Source organism: Ranitomeya variabilis, chromosome 7 (genome assembly GCF_051348905.1).
Source record: "Ranitomeya variabilis isolate aRanVar5 chromosome 7, aRanVar5.hap1, whole genome shotgun sequence".
Taxonomy (NCBI): Eukaryota; Metazoa; Chordata; class Amphibia; order Anura; family Dendrobatidae; genus Ranitomeya; species Ranitomeya variabilis.
This window is the reverse complement of record NC_135238.1, coordinates 50,131,106-50,152,435: the sequence shown is the minus strand read 5'-3', so window position 1 is coordinate 50,152,435 and position 21,330 is coordinate 50,131,106. Positions and strand designations below refer to the sequence as shown.

The window sequence follows — 21,330 nt, the reverse complement described above, 5'->3', positions numbered from 1 at the left end:
GATTTATTCAAAATTGAAGGCATACTGAACCAGCATGGCTACCACAGCATCTTGCAGCGGCATGCTATTCCATCCGGTTTGCGTTTAGTTTGACCATGATTTATTTTTCAACAGGACAGTGACTCCAAACAGACCTCCAGGCTGTGTAAGGGTTATTTTGACCAAGAAGGAGAGTGATGGGGTGCTACGCCAGATGACCTGGCCCCCAGAGTCACCAGACCTGAACCCAATCAAGATGGTTTGGGGTGAGCTGGACCGCAGAGTGAAGGCAAAAGGGTCAACAAGTGCTAAGCATCTCTGGGAACTCCTTCAAGATTGTTGGAAAACCATTCCCAGTGACTACCTCTTGAAGCTCATCAAGAGAATGCCAAGAGTGTGCAAAGCAGTCATCAAAGCAAAAGATGGCTACTTTGAAGAACCTAGAATATAAGACATATTTTCAGTTGTTTCACACTTTTTTGTTAAGTATATAATTCCACATGTGTTAATTCATAGTGTTGCCTTCAGTGTGAATGTACAATTTTAATAGTCATGAAAATACAGAAAAATCTTTAAATGAGGTGTGTCCAAACTTTTGGTCTTACTATTTATTTTTGCTGGGCTTTTTTTGAACCTGCCTCTTATATTTGCTTATTTCTGCAGTAACAGACTTGTGGTTTGGGAAAATGTGTGTTTTAAAGGTGTCGTTCCATATGAGACATTTATGGCTTATTCAGAGGACATGGTGTAGATGTGGGTCCCTGCATCACAAGCCACAGTCAGTGGAGAGGTGGACACGCGTGCGCTCAACACAGTAGCCACAATTCTCTTCTCTCTGTACACTTGGCACATCCAGTCACCCCAAAGGCAATACATACAAATCTGTGGGGGTCTCGAATGTCTGACCCCCACTTATCTGGCACTGATAACCTATCCTGTGAATGGGTCATCAATAACATACACCTTTAATATTGATTGCCCTCCTTTACTCATTAGACTCAATGTTGAATGAACCATCTCCTATCGTACATTGTGAATATTCGTTACGGTTGAAATCGCCCCTTTGGATGTAATGTCTGTGGCCTGTAGACTTTAGAGGGTGCAATCAATTTCCAAAAATACAACCCAAGTCCGATATTTACTTGGCAGATTTTATTTTTTCTTCCTTCTACTTGTAGCGCAGCCGTGTCACATTCCAGCGTTGCATCTCTCATTGCGGTAAGAACTGAAGACGTATAATGAATTTCTTTGTGTCTGCGAATTAATAGGAAGCTCTTTATTCTGCCGACTGAGGAACGATTACTGGCTACCAGCTCCATGCAAAATTCAGATCTCCTCCTAATATTTTATATTCTGCACAGTGTCGTCTTTGTCTCTTCGTTTTCGTCTTAATAGTGTCTGGGGATTTGAGGGAAAAAAAACTAGTTTGGCACAATTCATCAAAACAGCAGTGATACTGAAGGGCAGATGCTGAGGAGAGATGTGCCGCCTGTGACGGGGATGCAGACGTTGGGTTATGGCTTTGTACGAGCAGAGATAAATGATAGAACATGCACATTCGATGCATCGGAGCGTCCACACGAGTCTCTGAATTTACCCTTTCGAATTTTTCATATTTCAACTTAAATGTGACCTAAAACTACATCAGATTTTCGTTCAAGTCCTAAATATAAAAAAGGTAAAAAATTAAAAATCATACAAATGAGTTGAAAATATTAAACTTTCTGGCGACATTGAAATTGGTGTCGCATTGCAACATCGCATCTGATTTTTCGTGGTGTTGGATTTTCTGCCAAAAGTGACTCACTTGCCGTAGACTTCAACACAAATCGCTCGCAACTTGTCGTAACCTGCCTGTTTTTAGTTTACAGCAAAATCGGAGCTCTAAAATAGTCGCGAGACGGCAAGTTGAGAATTGTTGTCGAGCAACAAGTGTCGCCATGTTGCCCTAGCTTAAGGATTAGCGGAAAATTTTATGGTGACATTGGAGGCTGTCATTAATTGAAAACACCAATGAGGTGTGAGTCAGGGACCTCTTTAAATAAAGGAACTGGGATCTATCAAAGTCTGATCATCACAACAGGTTTGTGGATGTATATCATGGCAGGGACAAAGGAGAAGTAGAGTTGTTGATTCTCGTGAAGTCGGAGAAGGTTATAAGTCAAAAAAGAGTTTGGGCTACTCCAATCTACAGTCTGGCTGAAATTCAAGACCATTATTACCTTCCCCCAAGTGTAGTCAACCAACAAAGATCACTCAAAGACCAAGGCGTATAGTGGTCTGCAAGGTCACAAAGGAACCCAAGGAAAACTCTAAAGGCTGAGTCACACATAACGATATCGTTAACGATATCGTTGCAACGTCACGCTTTTGGTGACGTAGCCAACGATCCCGCTAACGATCTCGTTATGTGTGACAGCGACCAACGATCAGGCCCCTGCTGGGAGATCATTGGTCGATGGGAATGATCAGGACCTTTTTTTGGTCGCTGATCACCCGCTGTCATCGCTGGATCGGCGTGTGTGACGCCGATCCAGCGATGTGTTCACTTGTAACCAGGGTAAATATGGGGTTACAGAGCGCAGGGCCGCGCTTAGTAACCCGATATTTACCCTGGTTACCATTGTAAAAGTACAAAATAAAACACTACATACTCACATTCTGATGTCTGTCACGTCCCCCGGCGTCCACAGGGTTAAAACTGCTTTCGGCAGGAGCACTGCTTAATGCACGCGCTGCTGCCGAGAGCTTCCCTGCACTGAATGTTGTGTCAGCGCCGGCAGTAACAGCGGTGACGTCACCGCTGTGCTCTGCTTTACGGCCGGCGCTGACACAGTCAGTGCAGGGAAGCTCTCGGCAGCAGCGTGTGCATATTAGCAGCGCGTGCATATTAGCAGCGCTCTTGCCGAAAGCAGTTTTAACCCTGTGGACGCCGGAGGACGTGACAGACATCAGAATGTGAGTATGTACTTTTTTTTTTTTTACTTTTACAATGGTAACCAGGGTAAATATCGGGTTACTAAGCACGGCCCTGCGCTTAGTAACCCGATATTTACCCTGGTTACAAGTGAACACATCGCTGGATCGGCGTCACACACGCCGATCCAGCGATGACAGCGGGTGATCGGCGACCAAAAAATGGTCTTGATCATTCCCATCGCCCAACGATCTCCCAGCAGGGGCCTGATCGTTGGTCGCTGTCACACACAACGAGATCGTTAGCGGGATCGCTGCTACGTCACCAAAAGCGTGACATTGCAACGATATCGTTAACGAAATCGTTATGTGTGACTCAGCATTTACCAACGATCCCGGCCAGGTCGTATCGCTGGTCGTGATCGTTGGTAAGTCGTTTAGTGTAATGGTACCTTAAGCAACTAAAGGCCTTTCAAATTAGTTCATGTTAAAAGGATCCTGTCACATTGAACATGCAGAGTGATCTGTGGACAGCATGGTATAGAGAAGGAGAAGCTGAGCAGAAGATTCAGCCTAACTTCTGTTTTGTTCATTGAAACCCCTGGTGTTTGTATCCAGGAGTCCAGCGGGCGGTCCTAGTCAATCATTGATAGCTATTTCTATATGCACCGTCATACAAGAGACTGTCAATCACTGTATAGGACTGCCCACTGAACTCCTATGCATCCAAACACCAAGGACTTCTTTGAATAAAAGACTAGGATTTGTACCACAGAAAAGTATTTCGACCTGATCGGCTGTCCCTGCTCTGTAAGATGCTTCCTGCAGATCAGATACCATGTCCAACATGAATTCTTTGTGGAAAATGCACCAAATTTGACAATAACATTTTGTTGAGGATATAGTTTTTTTTTAACTAGGATCCGAGGCCAAAAACTCTGAACATACCCTGAAGCCTCATTCACACGTACGTGAAAAACTGATCTTGGTGCCTTCAGTGTTTTCCATCCGTGTGCCCATTTTACCATCAGTGTTTTCCGGTGTGGTTAAAGAATTTAATTACGAAGCTTCTCCAATACTTGTCAAACATGGACAGCACACGCATGCCATCCGTGTGCTGTACGTGATTTTGCACAGACCCATAGACTTGTAATGAACTTTGTCATCAATAGGAGCAAAAACCGGCAACATGTCATCCGGTGGCAGGTCATCTTTAATAACAATCCCATAGAGGTGGGACACTCACAATCAGTGATCTTTTGAGATAAGATCAGGTGAGTGACAAACCATAGACACTTATAATATTGGTTGGGATACAAGTAATTTTCCATATTTACTAACAATGTGATTTTTCTGTGTTTGGTTGCTGTCTGTGATGTCACGTTGTGATGTCACTGCTGCGAGTTCTGAAGGTTCTTTGTCATCGAGGTTCTTCAGTCACTTTCTGCGAGTGATTTGGTTGGTTGGATCGTGCAACTGACTGCGTTTCTTGGATTACGTTTTGGATAACGAAAATGTTCTGGCTGGAAAAGTTTATCCTAAAGTCAGCCGCTGACATTTCTTCAGAATATATTTTGATGAAGCTGAAAAGCCTCATTAATAACCAGGAGTATAGAGACAAAGTAAAGCGGCACCGAGAAGAATATAACAGAAAGAAGAACGAGTTCCTGGAAGTCCTCAGTGATGTGGCCTGCATGGACAGCGACGTGAGAGCAGCTCTTCATGTTCTGTTTTGTCTGCAAAATTATGAGGTTCATCACCATCCACCAATGTGAGGAAGCCGTCTTCTCCATGTGCCCTAAACAACTGTGAGAAATCCCACCTGTCGTTATGACAGGATCTTGTTAAGCAGAAATACTGCAGTTGTCCTTACCATCATCATCAGACACCAGCCTAACAAAGACATCTCCATCTATCAGCAACTATGCCGAGTACCGGATCTTCTTCATGCCATATATGAAGCGAGGCTGAGGTGCCGGCGAGTCCCCAGCACGGTTGTGGCCGAGGTGCCGGCGAGTCCCCAGCACGGAGGTGGCCGAGATGCCGGCGAGTCCCCAGCATGGAGGTGGCCGAGATGCCGGCGAGTCCCCAGCACGGAGGTGGCCGAGATGCCGGCGAGTCCCCAGCACGGAGGTGGCCGAGATGCCGGCGAGTCCCCAGCACGGAGGTGGCCGAGATGCCGGCGAGTCCCCAGCACGGAGGTGGCCGAGATGCCGGCGAGTCCCCAGCACGGGGGTGGCCGAGATGCCGGCGAGTCCCCAGCACGGGGGTGGCCGAGATGCCGGCGAGTCCCCAGCACGGGGGTGGCCGAGATGCCGGCGAGTCCCCAGCACGGGGGTGGCCGAGATGCCGGCGAGTCCCCAGCACGGGGGTGGCCGAGATGCCGGCGAGTCCCCAGCACGGGGGTGGCCGAGATGCCGGCGAGTCCCCAGCACGGGGGTGGCCGAGATGCCGGCGAGTCCCCAGCACGGGGGTGGCCGAGATGCCGGCGAGTCCCCAGCACGGGGGTGGCCGAGATGCCGGCGAGTCCCCAGCACGGGGGTGGCCGAGATGCCGGCGAGTCCCCAGCACGGGGGTGGCCGAGATGCCGGCGAGTCCCCAGCACGGGGGTGGCCGAGATGCCGGCGAGTCCCCAGCACGGGGGTGGCCGAGATGCCGGCGAGTCCCCAGCACGGGGGTGGCCGAGATGCCGGCGAGTCCCCAGCACGGGGGTGGCCGAGATGCCGGCGAGTCCCCAGCACGGGGGTGGCCGAGATGCCGGCGAGTCCCCAGCACGGGGGTGGCCGAGATGCCGGCGAGTCCCCAGCACGGGGGTGGCCGAGATGCCGGCGAGTCCCCAGCACGGGGGTGGCCGAGATGCCGGCGAGTCCCCAGCACGGGGGTGGCCGAGATGCCGGCGAGTCCCCAGCACGGGGGTGGCCGAGATGCCGGCGAGTCCCCAGCACGGGGGTGGCCGAGATGCCGGCGAGTCCCCAGCACGGGGGTGGCCGAGATGCCGGCGAGTCCCCAGCACGGGGGTGGCCGAGATGCCGGCGAGTCCCCAGCACGGGGGTGGCCGAGATGCCGGCGAGTCCCCAGCACGGGGGTGGCCGAGATGCCGGCGAGTCCCCAGCACGGGGGTGGCCGAGATGCCGGCGAGTCCCCAGCACGGGGGTGGCCGAGATGCCGGCGAGTCCTCAGCACGGGGGTGGCCGAGATGCCGGCGAGTCCCCAGCACGGGGGTGGCCGAGATGCCGGCGAGTCCCCAGCACGGGGGTGGCCGAGATGCCGGCGAGTCCCCAGCACGGGGGTGGCCGAGATGCCGGCGAGTCCCCAGCACGGGGGTGGCCGAGATGCCGGCGAGTCCCCAGCACGGGGGTGGCCGAGATGCAGGGTACAGATGATTATGTGCATCACCTACAATGGTAAAATACCAGTTACCCTGCTGAGAAGGCAACTCCTTCCTGGCCTTATACTGGTGATACTTCCCGGGAAGACCTCACCATGTAGTGGAATATTCCTCACCAGGATCCTTATCCGGCAATGTGTGTGTTCTACAATGATTTAGTTGTTTTTGGAGTAAATAAAATAATGATAAAGTCCAGTCCGGCTTACTGCGTCATTTCTACTGTCGTCACATATTACAGAGGAGACATGATGTCAATCTTTACTTGAACGTGCCGCCAGAAAAAAAGCGGACATGTCTGTGTGCTTTACACGGACTGGGTACACATGGACGGTGAGTGGCCCCATAGGTTATAATGGGTTTGTGTGGTTTATGTAGAAAAAACGGATACCACACGTCCTGGAGACCCTTGGAAGCCTTAGTGCTTCTTTGGCTGTGTTAGGGGCCAGGCACACGTACACCTTTCTGTTAGATCAGGTCGGATTGATGCAGAGCTGACCCGTGTCTGCTTCTATAGAGGTGGTGTGGTGCACACACTGCATTTAGTGCAGATTTACCCCCCACCATGAAAGTAATCTCCCTGCAGGAAACATACTACACAGTGCTGACCACTGAGCCACCGTGCTGCCCAGTGTATGGCTACCATAGGATGAAAATGCATCCATGTGATCAGCAGTAGATATAGGTCAAATTTTGACAGCAAGTGTGACCATCCCGCAGGGTATTTATGAAGCGAAATGCAGCAGCATTCAGGCTCAATGATCTACCTACCTGCCTTGCACATAACGTATGTGTTTGACAACTTTTCAAATCTGTCGGGTGAGGTACAGAGTCAAGCTAGCTGACAAATTTTTGCCAAAATTTTGGTACAAAAATATTGGTCTAAAGTCAGTCAACAGCTCAAAGAAAAGTGCCTAACATGTCTATTATGATGCCCCAGATCAACCTCTGGTTCTTTAATACTGCTTTTACCCAGACTAGTTTTATGCCTGGATGAGAAATGGGTTGCGCCAGCCGGATAACGGTGTAAAGTGAGAGGCGGTGCTGCCCACCTGATGCAGGTGTGTGAGACACGACGCTATATAAAAAGTCCATCTGCTGCAGGTTGGCAAGACCAGCGCTTAATTCAGGGATCTGGGATTTGCCTGGAACCTGCGCTGCCGGTAGTGGATCCAGTCCCGAATAGAGGGAACAGTGCGGTTTATTCTTGACGCATTTTGAAATGTTCTCGCGTGTTCTTCATGAGATTGCAGGTTCCCCACAAATCGTAAATGCCTGGATGGGCACACGTAACGTAGTATGAGATTATACCCCTACGATACTTTATAGGGTCAGACCAGTTCTCCCAGGGGCGACCCATGCAGAGCTCTCCTACCCTACCATTACCTTCATCCCGGAATTCATTCCATATTTTTCTTGTATTTCGGCTTGTTATTCAGCAGGGATGAAAGGACTTTGCTGTCGGCTCCAGATTGATCTGTTTCTTGGCTCGTCTGCTTACGTTGCACTTAAGAATCAGAATAATGTGATGTATGAGGGCTGTGACACCTGAGCGGGCGATCACACAGCGGGCGGGAGGCCAGTGCTTTTAGAGAATTAAAACTCACCATCGTGTCGGGGCTGATGTCATGGTGTGGACAGTCTTGCGGTTTTCTTGTGTTGTTAAGGAAATTATTTTTCTGCAAGTTTTACAGTGGTGGGCCCCATGCCTTTCCTTTCACACAATACCATTAAAAAAGAATGTACTTACTACCCTCGTCACCCACAACTAATTAAAACTAGTAATATCTGTCTAGCAGTTCCTCATCTCTGTAACTTGGCAAATTTCTGTTGAACGGAAGGTTCCTCTCCCTCAGCATTCTTTCAGCACATTGGGAGCTGGAACATTCTTTTCCTCAATTTCCAGCATGCATTGTGCCTGCTTTTGTCCAATGGCGTGCTGACCTGAACTGACAGACTGCCAACTTTATGCAGTTTCACGGACAGGAGCAAAGACACAAAGACCCTTCCCCCATTACTTGCAGTCCATTTTAACATCTCTGCTGCTAGTGAAGGATTACACTCGACAACAGGCAGTGGACAGCAAATTAGAAGGGAAACACTTAATGGCTGACAATTTGGAGTCTTTTGGGGTTTTTTAGGTGGGGGCAGAAAGACAAACATTAAAATAAAGTTGCCCCTGTTGCTTCTTGCCGCCCCTGTGGCTCCGTGTGGCCTTACCCTAATGTCTGATCAGGGGTGAGATGTGTCTCCTGAACCTTCTCCGCGACCCTTGCGCCTGGTAAAGCCGGCGTCGGTCACCGCTAGTAGCGGGCGCTGACCACCTGCGGTGATTCTGTGCTGCGCCTCTGCACTGTACAAATAGACTTCAGTCATTTCTTCCCTTGTGGTGCACACGCTTTATATATTCCATTAGTTATTATGGAAATGTCAGGCTCCATAATGAAAGCTATTGAGCAGGCTGTTATGTGATGGCAGGCGCTCTGGGGTGATTGACGCTGCAGTTAAGTGGCGCTCGTGTTTTACTTCTCGCCGCCGTGACGCCCCGTGTATTCTGATCGGCCTGTGCCTGTTTCTATACACATGAAAGAGAACAGTGTTAGTAAAAATCCCAACAATAGAACGTGCTGAACCCCCACCGCCACCTCTGCCGCCCTGCAGCAGACAGGCTGCAATTTAGTGTGGCTCATTGTATAGCAGGAAATAAATGACAGCTGTCTATTATTTGCCTGCCTATAACGTTTTGTACTTAAAGGGGTTGTCCCAGATTATAATCTTGGTGATTTCTCCTTTACCAGTCAGAGTCCAATATCTCACCCCCCACTAATCTGCTGTTTGCAGCTCCATACACTGTGTAGTTGACCTGCAGTACCCAAAAACGGCCACTAGACAGGGCACCTCCGCCGATCAGCTGGGAGTTCTTGGATGTTGCCGGAAAGCTCTAATGGCCGCGGCCGGCTCCTGTAGATCTCCCCTATTTCTTATAATAGAGGGTGGATCTGTAATACTCGGGCACTATAGAAATGACAAAGCTGCTGTATTCCGGCGACATCTGGCACCCTCTTGCCCCCCGTTGGACTGATATCTAGCCTAAGGATAGGCAGGTCTTCAAAAAAAAAAAAAAAAAGTAGTCGCCCCTCCTTTAATAAACTTATCAGTATGCTAAGGTTTAGTATCCTTAACCGTTGGAGCCCCATGACATCCTTAGGTGCCTTGTCTGAACCATGCATTATTTTCCACCATGCCTATGTTACATGTATGCAGCTTCATAGATTTAATACTTGTCAGCAGCAGAAGTGCTCTGTAATCCTGATAATGTCACAGGGTGATCTCACGGATTCTATCGAACTCTTAAAACAAACCTCATGTGATCACGAGCCTTTTACTGACCGGACCACTATTGCATCCATTAAGACGATTGCAGCAAGAGATGGCTGGGAAAGAAGTGCAGCTTTGCAAATTGCTTTATGAACGCCCCGGTTTACATAAATGCATGCTTTTTTTGCAACAAAACAATAATTTGCAATGGGGTTTTAACAATGGTTGGGAAGTTTTGGCTTCTGCAGCCTCTATGTATCATAGTACATAAACTATGGAATGAGCTTACGAGTAGTCACCTTGTTTATTCAGGAGCACACCGCTTCTCGGCCTCCTGACTTCCTGCTTGTCTTAGGGGCAGTAATCCCCCTGACTGACTGTTCGGACTAGCAGCATGGCTGCACTGCTGGCCCAAACTGTGCGCTCTCCAATGCTGAAAGCAGAGGCAGCTGTGTCACTCCAGCTCTGTAGCAAAGAGCTTGTAAGTGCTGTGATCATTGCATAGGAAACTGACTACTGGTGATGGACTGCAGCGGTGACTGGTAACATAGGCAACTAGTTGGAAATAGTAACATTAAAAATCACTCTGTTCTTGACAAAAGTGAGTATTTTTAATAAGTAAATTTGAAGTTTTGCTTTTACAAACACTTTGCATTTTTTCCCGTTATAAGGTGAAGACACAAACCCTTAAACCGTAAATTTGTCATTGTCGAAAACTCTTAACTCTTGTCTTCTAAACTGTTCTATGGTGACGAAAATTCATCTGGTCATAAATCAGATATTATATACACCACACTTATTAAAATTCTGGAAAAAAAACACAAAAATTGAGCTTGGTTTAAGTTGGTATACATGCAGCACATAAACGCATGTTCACATTGGCCATAAAACATGCAAAACCTACAAGAGACAAAATGAGCATAAACCCTGCTGTAACTAAATAAATAAAAAGCAAAAGTGCATTTAAATAACTCAGGGTCCTTAGTAATACTGTTTTTGATCAAAAATAGCATAAAAGCCATCCCACCGTCGACAAGGTGACTCTGATCAGGACGGTTCCTGCATTGTCTAATATTAAAAACCTTACCGTGTGTCAGAGTTGACCTCAGTGTGTGAATAAGGGCAGACAAAAGGACCGAGTCCCAGTCTGTGGACACCAGTCTGGGGAAGCCTTTAAATGTAATTTCTAGCTCAGGAAAGGGAGGCCACACCCCGGCTTGCACAGAATGCAAAAATTGAGCTAAAATTCAGCTCACTGAAGGATGCACTGTTAATGAAGCTACCCATACACATCGCATAGCGGTCGGATGAACAGTCGTTCAGTCGATGGTTACCTCTCTCAGGTCCCCCATACACGGGCACCGTCAGATGAGCACTCTTGTATAACTGAGCTCTCTTCTGGAAGCGGCTTAAATACCAGAGAAAAATATTATTACACCAACAAAATATGTAGTAGGTGTAATAATATTAGCAAATATCTCCAATTAGAAATGTAGTATAGTTCTTCTGATTAGCTAGGTTACTTACCCCATGTGCAGGGCATTGTAGTAGCTTAGGTATCCATGTTTATGACAGCTGTCACTATGTGAGTGGTTGTAACCATGGATACCTAAGGTCCTGCAATGCCTGCACATGGGGTAAGTGACGTAGCCAAGTCTCTAATCAGAGGAATTTTCTAATATTATTATTATTACACCTACTACATATTGGGACAGGATCTTGGAGATGGCAGTACCCTTTCAATTTTCTAACATGTAGAACAGTGCAGGTCTACACAGTTGCTTTCAGTTTGCAGTAGGATCCCTTTTTGTTATCCTTTTTTTTTTTTTTTTCTTTTTTTTTTTCCCTTTTTTTTGTTTCATGTAGTTTTTGTCTAAAGTTCATCCTTAAGCAATCTCTGCGTCTGTGCTTTGTAAAATGAGCCCTTTCCTATAAGAGACGTGGAAGGCGAAGAATGGCTGCTATTAATTTAGATGAGCCGCGAGTTCAGCCGAGGACTGTACCCTTTTATTAAATATGAATGCTGCTTTATAAAGAAGGTTAATTAGAATAATTGTGACTCCGCTCATAGCTGCTACGTGACTTTCCTTCCAAGGCTTTTTTTTTTGTGTTTAATTAAACATTCATTAAGTAGCGTAGTCGCCGGCTCGTCTGTAGGTCACAGGGCTCGGACGGCAATGAAGCACGCCGCTTAAATCTGCGCGAATCGTGTTGCTCTGCAGGTATTTCGCTTTTCTTTTGCTTTCTTTTCTTACTTTTTTTCTGATCCTTTCTACTTTCTGAGACCTATTCATACCTCTTTCATGGGAGGTATACGTTATACATCAGAAACATTCGCCAGCACCAGGGCTGTGGAGTTGGAGTCGTGGAGTCGGTGTCATGGAAATTGAGGAGTTGGAGGTTTGGCTTACCGACTCCACAGCCTTGGCCAGCACATTACCATGGAAGGTGGCAAGGCTTAAAAAAAAAAAATACAGTATATGTTCTTTGAGACGGCACCCCGATTACACCTACCCAGAGGCCAAAATGGAGTCTCTGTTCAGTTTAGGCCCCGGGAGCTGTCCCATTGCATATACCGATGTTCACATAGCGAGATGTCAGTGGAGTGGATTGTGGGAGCTCCGCTGGTGGTCATACAGCTAGGACTAGGCTGAGCCAGAACATCAACCTATCCTTTGTCATGTGTGGGTATGTATAATATATACAATACTGTGCAAAGGTTTTGTGCCGGTGTGGGAAAAATAGTGTTACTGCCCTTTGCCGTTTTTGAAGGCATCAAAACATCAATTCTTCTAGATACTTGCACACTGTTTGAGAAGGAACTTGTAAGAAAGTTGTCACACATCGTGGAGAACCTACCACAGATCTTCTGTGGATGTCGCTTGTGCAAATCCTTCTGTCTCTTCTTGTAATCCTAGGCAGACTGGAACATGTTGAGATCAGGGTTCTGTGGAGGCCATATCATCACTGCAAGGACTCCTGTCCATGCATTTGTTTCTTGTAGGCCAGCTTCGCTCTCACGAAGTGAATAGGGATGATCTCAAAGACTTCTCAACCATATGGAGCTGCTGAGCACTTCACTTGGCTTTTCCGGCAGCCCAATAGAAAATGAATGGAGCGGCACGCGGACACCCAATGATCAGCAATGATTGGTGATGAAGGGGTCTGGTGAAAAGTAGTTAAGTATCTAAGTAAAGTTTAGGGGATTGTGGAACATAAGACAAGCGCTCACCTCTTAGGAGGCTTGTCTGAGCAGGCCCTTAGCGGTGGTCACCATCCCTACCTTTTTGTTGCAGTCCCTGTGATATTGATCATTTCTCAGATATTTTGGAGCTTCTCACCACATGGCCAGATTCTGGGCTCGGTGAGACCTAACCCGAAGAATTGGCTACTTTCTGATCCACAAAGTGAAGGGCCTCTTTAAAGAGCAATTGTCTTCACTTTCTTTGTTATTATTCCAAGACGGTGAAATGTTTTATTCATCACAGTCTCGCATTCATCTAATCTGGACAAGTCTAGGCTTGCTGCTTCTTCTGTGCACCCGAGCCGTTAACTAGCCCATCGTGAGCCGGTTTACACGGCTTTTGATCACCCACTGTTAATGATCATTCAGCATTGCAAAATATCGTGTCTATAGCCACTTAGTATGAGAAATAATGTAATGACGCATGAGATTAGAAAAGCATGGATGCTTTCTTCCAAACACCATCCCATTCTTGTCCGTGGGCTTTGTGCATCACCGCTCCATTCAAGTGATTAAACCGAGCTGCCCATAAATGAGGATGGTGCTGTTTCTGGCAGAAAGTCATGTTCCTAATCTCATGCAACACATTTGTGGGCTAGCTGCACCAAATATCTCCTACTGATCAGCCTGCTCATCTACCCTGATCGTCGGATATATCTTTTTATGAGCTTGTGTTTTGCGGAGCACTACTGTGGGTTGTGATGCAAGATATCAGCTATCAGTTGTTGAAACTTAAAAAAAAAAAAAAGTTGTCCACTACTTGGACAACTTGTTGTCATCCCCCTCGCTTGGCCCAGATTAAAATAATAAAGCCTATACTCTCCTCCCGTGCCTGTGCTGCACCCGTGGTGTCTTGCGTTCCCCAGGGCTCTCATGCCGTGTTGTGACATGTGACATTGGCACCCAATCAGCACTGTCTCTGCCTTTGGACAAATCCAACCCAAACTTCCTGTTCATGATCGATTTGTCCGAAGGCGGGGACAGTGACGCCAACACTGATTGGGCGCAGCAATCACATGTCACAACACCGCATCCGTCTCGGCGAGAGCGAGTGCCAACACAGCGGGAGCGGGGCCGGCACAGGAGGGGAGGATAGGCTTTATTATTTTATGGGGCCAAACATTTTGATGAATAAGGTGTTGTCCTAGTAGTGGACAATTCCTTTAATGGTAAATTTGGTGCCAATTCAGTATTTGTATTTGTTCCACGCCTTTCTGCTTTGATCTATTTAGTATCTGCAACTTTTTTGCTGCTTTTATGTGTAAATGCAATGATAAATATTATTCTTTACACCAAAAGATTAACCACTCATCCTTTTCTCATTATTTTTATGTTTTCGGGTAGATAATAAAAATGGTGCATTAAATCCCATAAAATATTAGTTATTTTGGCTCCCCAAAAAATTAAATGTTATAGATTTCACAAACGTTTGCGCGCAAACATAGTAATAAATTTAGCCGAGTATGTTCTACTGAATGTTGTCTACCAATTTCTACTCCTCTAATACTCGGTAGTGGTGCAGGTCCTAGAGGACAGACCTCCACCAATCCTAAACCGGTTACAAATATGCCGCTACTTTGGTTTGGGACTTCCCCTTTAAGAGTGCTATCCTTTCTGGGCAACCACTTTAGTTGCTGTCCCTCTATTACATTTACAAGTGGGGCTGTCTTCGATAACTTGCTGCCCACAGTTTCATTTTTGCAACCTTTTGAGGACGAGTCAAAATGTCTCCATACACATTAGATACGTGACTTTTCGAACTGAAAATTGGCTTACAGAAGTTACTGGTCCCCATACACATTAATGAGGCGCTAGGAAAGATCCCTCTGGCTATTCTCCCAAACATGGCGATAAATCTGGTACTGTTGCTTTCAGCGTGGACACTTTGTGGTTTCTTTTTTCTTCCGAATTTATAAGAACATCTACATTAAGTGACCTGTCACACTGGGGAAATGTTGTGTTGTTTCTTTGTTGTTTTTATTCTTCGTGCGTTCTATCATTTTCTCGTCTTCCGTTTTTATTATTATTGTGTCGTCTGGCTGAGATAATGATGGATTTTCTGTACTCTCCGGTGTTAATGCCATCTCTATTGTCCGCAGGTGCTCTCACAGTCGGCCTTGTCAGGCAATGTCAGACCATCCATGGACGTGACAGGACCTGCATTCCTCCGCGGCTCCCTCCGGAGTGGGTTACTACACTGTTTTTCATCATTATGGGAATTATATCATTGACTGTTACGTGCGGATTGCTAGTGGCTTCCCACTGGAGAAGAGAAGCTACAAAATATGCCCGCTGGATAGCATTCACTGGCAGTAAGTGTTAATGAGGATTCGGGGGGTACTTGCTGTAGATCCTTATTATACTGGATGACGCCACTTCTGAAATCATTGGCCTAGTGTTCACCGCTGGCCATTTCATGTATTAGTTTATAGCCATATTACAGTAAATGGAGTATAGATCATCGACTCCGTATACACTAGAGATGACCGCCAGCCTGTAATTTAATAACACAAACACAAATATATTGAGGTCAAGAATCATAAATATTAAATTAGTGGGGTGTGTATAGATCATGTCCTCCTAAAATCTTCTCCAGTCACACTGTGAAGAGTATTGCATCAAGAACCTGATGAAGACCCCTGCTTCAAGTTAAAACGTATTTATTAATACACTCTAAGAATAAACATGAAGCTCTGTATACCGGAGATCCGTCAAAGGCATTTCTCTGAATATTGTTTGTTGTATTTTTGTTACCTTTACATTGGGGGTACAATGTTAAACCACCCCAGCCAAAACATAAAAACACTACTCCGAGCCGGGGCTGTGAAGTCGGAGTCGGAGCCCGTTTTGGTGGAGTCGGCGTCATGGAAATTGAGGAGTCGGAGGTTTGGCTTACCGACTCCACAGCCCTGTTCAGAGCAATGCCTTTGACAGATCTCAGGAATACAGGACTTCAGGTTTAGTCTTAGAGTGTATTAATAAATACGTTTTGACTCGAAGCAGGGGTCTTCATCAGGTTCTTAATGCAATACTCCTCACAGTGTGACCGGAGAAGATCTTAAAGGGACATGACTGTAGACCGAGATTTATTCCCGTTTATCCATTTTAGATCTTTTATATCTGTAATAGAAAGCTGAGAATCATTGCATTTATGATTAGAGGCCGAGACTACACTACTGTGTGAGACATAGGATTGTTCTGGAGATCATGTTTCTTAGCTTGGCTTTTAGTAGAGGTTGACATGTCAATAGAATATTTTAGCATCCCTAGACATATACCCCATATTGAGTACTTTAAAAGTTTATTTTCCTTTTTTTTTATGGTCACCCTAGAGAAAATAGGAGCAGACCATACAGTAACATTGTGTACCATTTTAATATACATTTATTGTATGGATGCTTTTATAGAGCGTAGCATTGCATCATTTGTTGTCCCAATGTAGAGAAGCCCAACTAAGGCCTCAGTCAGGTGAACGTGACCTTGGGGATACTTAAGTAACCGACAAATTTCTTAGTAAAGTAAAATATAATCTTTTTTTTTTTTTTTCTTGCAGTGATCCTCTTCTGTATGGCAGCATTAATATTCCCCATAGGATTTTACATCAATGAAGTTGGTGGACAGCCCTACAAACTACCCAACAATACTGTAGTTGGGTCATCCTATGTACTTTTTGTCTTATCCATTTTCTTTACTATAGTGGGACTATTATTTGCAGGCAAAGTATGTTTACCTGGCTGATATAAAGGGGAGAACGACGAGACTCTATTTTATTTTTTTTCTCCTTGGAATGGATAATATAAATTTGTTGGGAAAGTTGGTGGGGAAAAGGGGGTTCCTTGAACACCTCTGAAGACCTTGCCTTCTCGGGAGAATACCTGAAAGGGACAAAAGAACTGAGAAGCTAAAAGACATTGACTTGTTCTCACTATGCACTTTGGATCAAATGGAGAGCCTTTCTTTCCACAACCAAATACGAATATCATTGACTGATCTCCTGAGCATATTGATGCCGTCAGGTCTGCACTGTGACGTGGACTCGTGAAGAACGATGCTTTACACTGACAAGCAAAACTGACCTTCATTACTGTACCCAAATCTCATTTCATTGTCTGCTAACATAGGAACTGAAGAGGAAACGAATCTCAAGAGTATTTATGATTTCTTGGAGTATGACCCTAGCATCCTTTCGAGGCCAAGTGAGGCTGGCCTCACTTAGGAGACGAAAAGTTGGAGCAGTCGCGGACTAGAGACTCGGTGACTGAAGATTCTCCACGTGAAGGAGCAAAGAGATCAACCCCCCATGACGTCCTCCAGCTCAAAGCTTGGTTTTGTGTGTTCCTGACAGCTTAGTATGTCGGTGGGTTCCTTGTTGGAAATATGGCTATATGGGAGGAAGTTGGTACTAAGCAAAGGGTGCGCGACAAAGGACGGTCATATTATTATTAAAGAAAAAAACTAATTGGAATGGTGCTTTGCTGATATGAGGGGAATATTGTATTCCTTTTCAAAGCATACAGGATACTGGAAACACTAATCCTATCCCCTCTTTACTGGGCCATTAGAAGAACACATTTTAGGACGGGGTTGTCTTTTTCATTTATATTTATATAAATATATATATATATTTTTTGCTGACGCAGTATACAGTGTTATATACAGGCAGTTCTGGGAAAAGAAGGCTACAAATGCTTTGCTAGCGAAATCACTGTGGCGCGCAAACTGGAACCGGTAGATAACTAAAGCCATTTCCCTGAAGACTGCGTAGTGAATGGTCTTCAGTTTACCTCATACATTGTAGCAGCCCTCCGTTTTTAGTTTTTAATGGTAGAAACATTTCATATATCTTTTTTTATTATTATTTTTAAAGCAACCTAATTCATCTTGAGGTTGACTTCTGTGATCTTTTCAGTTGCTTGATGGTTGATCCTACATTGGACCCCCTTTAAATTAGGTCTTCTAGAAGCGTCAATAATAGGGGTGAGAGAGTTGGTTTCTTCTTTCTTTTTTACCCAATATGTGGCCTCTCTATTCCGGATATCTATAATGTTGTACAACCCCCGTGGCCATACACCTGAGATCGTAATAGAAATGCTCCGGTGAATAATGTCCTGCCGATAAACGTGTTAGTCCACGTAGGACTGAAATCTCTCTGGGAACATTCTTTCTTGGAAAGATCTTTCGTGATCTATTGACCAATGGACTAAAATTTTAAACCCGACCAACTTCGTTCCAGGCGATGACGGCCTCTCCTAAAATGATCGTTTGTTTTGAAATTGACTTTTGGTTTTCTTTTGTTTTAGAAGGAATCTGTCAATAGGATCAACCCTCCCAATCATCTATATCGACATACAAATTATAGAAAGTCGAATAAAATAAAATAACACCTTGATGTCTGCAATCAGATCTCTTATTCCAGAGAAATCCACATTTTGCTTAATATATAAATGAGCTTTTAATATCTATAGGTCAGACATAGGTCGCTCCCCGAGAATCTGCCTCAATAGATTAGGGGGCATTACCAGTGTGAGACATGTAATGACCGACAGTCTTCTCTCCGATTCTCACTGCAGAGCTATTTGTGATTACAAATAACACAGTACAGCAGAGCTGAAATTTGTCTCATTACAAACACATTTGCAGTTTCTTCTGTCCGCTCAGTTGCAGAGCTGTGCCTGACTACAACTAACACTTCTTAAGTTTCTATCTCACACCACCGGTGTCGGTAGAGGGCAGTATAGAAGAGCTAACGGCACTATGAGAGGAGAACTACAACTGTGGATGTGTTTGTAATGAGACAAAGATCAGTTCTGCTGAGTGTAATTATAACTGTCAGTCATTCCATGTCTCACACTAATAACTCCCCCTTTCATTTAAAATAAACTCTGGAGGCAGATTCTCAGGGAGATCTATGTCTGGCCCATAGATCTTAACAGTTCATTTACATATTTATAAAATCGTTGATTTCTCTGGAATAAGACATCAGTTTTTAGATATCAAGGTATCATTTTGTTCAACTTTTTATACCTGCATGTCCAGATAAATGGCTCATGAGGGTTGATCTTACTGACAGTTTCCTTTTAATGTTTATGGCCTCCCAGATAGTTAGATAAGGAAAAAAAACAACTTGTACTCTTTCCTTCTCCATAAAAAAGTGGCTTCTGGCAGTTTTGCTGTCATATTTTGTTTCGGCCTCCTCTTTTCCCTTTATTTTGAACTCTAATGATCCAACTGCTTCCAAATGAAGCCTCCCGAAGATCGAGCATGTCACTCCTTTTAACCGCTTCCAAACCCTGAAGTTAGAATAGACCGAATATGTGCGCACTGCTGTGCGTTCTATTCATTTTTTTTATGGTGATCTTGTGGCGCTTTTTCAGGTGGATTCTTGGTGGAAACCACCTGAAAAAGATATTTCTTGCACAATTCACCAACAGAGGACACATATTGGAAAAATGCATTCACGTGAGTCAGATCTGTATTCTTCACTTGTCATAGGGGCAAACTTGAGAAGCTCTGGGGTAGAGGAGGGATCAAGGCTGAATTCACACATGGATTATTTTATTTTTTATCCTGATTAGACAATTTAAAATAAAATCTAAAGAAATACACGTGGCAGATCTGCTGGCACAGCCCTGTTCATCCAAACAAAAACCAGAACAGCCCGTACGTTACAATGTATAGAAGTGAGTTTCTGGATCCAATCTCTCCCCTATGGCCCATATCATAGTTGCCCTAATTTAAAGGGGATTTCTATATTTGACCCCATAAATTAGCACCAGTCCTTTGTTTATTTATTATTTATATACTGTCACCTAATTGTTTTTTCCCCACATTCATTTTGTATTCCCATTGAGGATTTTATTTTTTTTCCTTCTTTTGCGTTCTCTGATCTCACCTGCTACATGTAGCCGCATTTTTACCAGCGATTTACTCCCAAGCACAGCTACAGACTCTAAAACAAAAGTATGCTCCAGGAGACGTCACTACTAGGTCAACACGATGTAAATACCTTTGTTCTGTAATGTGTGTTACTTGTTATGACTAATTTATTATCAGTCAGATGGACATTCTTAAATTATTTTGTGAGATTTTTTTTTTTTATTTTTTAAATCTTTACTTTACCCTCCATCCCTCGCACCATTTTGTTTTCTCATGACATTTGCATTCTGTAGATAACTATTTCATTGTCACATGATTATATGGAAATATTTGCAGAAAAAAAATACATATAAACGGGAATACAAAAACGAAACTTGATATTCAGGTGTTTTTGTTTTGTTTGTTTTTTGCTTGTGTCCACCATTTATTGTAAAGAAAGTCAAGTTCGAAAAGTTCAAAAGCTTCAGTCATCTGTAACATTGTCTGGGTATTGCATAGGTCTGAAGGAAAAAAACATCACTACTGCTTGGCAAGAAATGGATCCAACAGGAAGGCGAAGCATAAATCCTTACCCTTGTATATCCTATCCATTGCGTTGCATTAGTTCAGTGTATGTGTGTGTGTATATATGTGTGTGTGTGTGTATATATATATATATATATATATATATATATATATATATATATATATATATATATATATATATATAATTTGGTGTGTGTGTGTATATATATTTTTTTGGGTATATAATTTTTTTATATGTAATATATATATATATATATATATATATATATATATATATATATATATATATATATATATATATATATAATCTGCCATATAGAGAAGTTACCCCCATGATCTAAAGACTCATTGAATTCCATTGCATTAATATTAAGGTTTTTAGAATTCAAAATGTAAAAAATAATTGTGTGAAAACTATTTAAAAAAAACACCAGTAGCATAAATACTTGTCCCTTTCCTTCTAGATGCATCCACTTCTGGTTTTGGTAAAAAAAAAAAAACTACATAAACTGGTTATGGTGTTTTCTTTAAAAAGAAAAAAAAGCATATTGCTGCATTCCCACGTCCATGTGAGTATTACCATTTGGAAGAAGCGGACCATTCTTTTTGTTTCGTGTTTTTTCTCTCCTTCCTCAGATGTCATCTTTGTTGCATCTATTTTTTTTTTTACTGAAGCAGGTAGTCTAAACATTTATTTATTTTTTTTAGCCATTGGTTCTTGGCAATCAGTCAGTTTAAAAAAAAAAAAAAAAAAAAAATGGATTGAAACTCGGATGGGGTGTGGAGTGTCATCTGTTTTATTCGGAACACCCATAAACTGGTCTGCAACATGAGCGAGGATAGGACTTGTTGTGAGGATGCGGTTTTCCGTTTCTTTAACTGATGTGTATACGGATCAGTACAACTCTATGGGTCCGTGTGCTGTCTGAGAAAAAGCCGCACAGCACTAGGATGTGTCGCACGGATGTGTAAATACAAGAATACAGCCTAAGGGTACGTTCACACAGGACTTTTTTGCTGCTTTTTTTTTGCTGCTTTTTTTTATGCTAATTTTCAGCTGTTTATAGGTGCGTTTTTTGTGCGTTTT

At 44.2% G+C, this 21,330-nt stretch overlaps 1 protein-coding gene across 1 annotated transcript in view; it reads left to right on the top strand.

Moving 5' to 3' along the window:
* The window catches only part of MOSMO (modulator of smoothened), a 36,667-nt gene extending 16,571 nt beyond the window's left edge, over positions 1-20,096 (top strand). The window contains exons 2-3 of the mRNA XM_077275052.1: positions 14,942-15,154; positions 16,396-20,096. Coding sequence (XP_077131167.1) covers positions 14,942-15,154; positions 16,396-16,580 — 398 coding nt within the window. The 3' untranslated portion in view covers positions 16,581-20,096. The remainder of the gene's footprint in view (positions 1-14,941; positions 15,155-16,395) is intronic.
* The last annotated feature ends 1,234 nt before the right edge of the window (positions 20,097-21,330 follow it).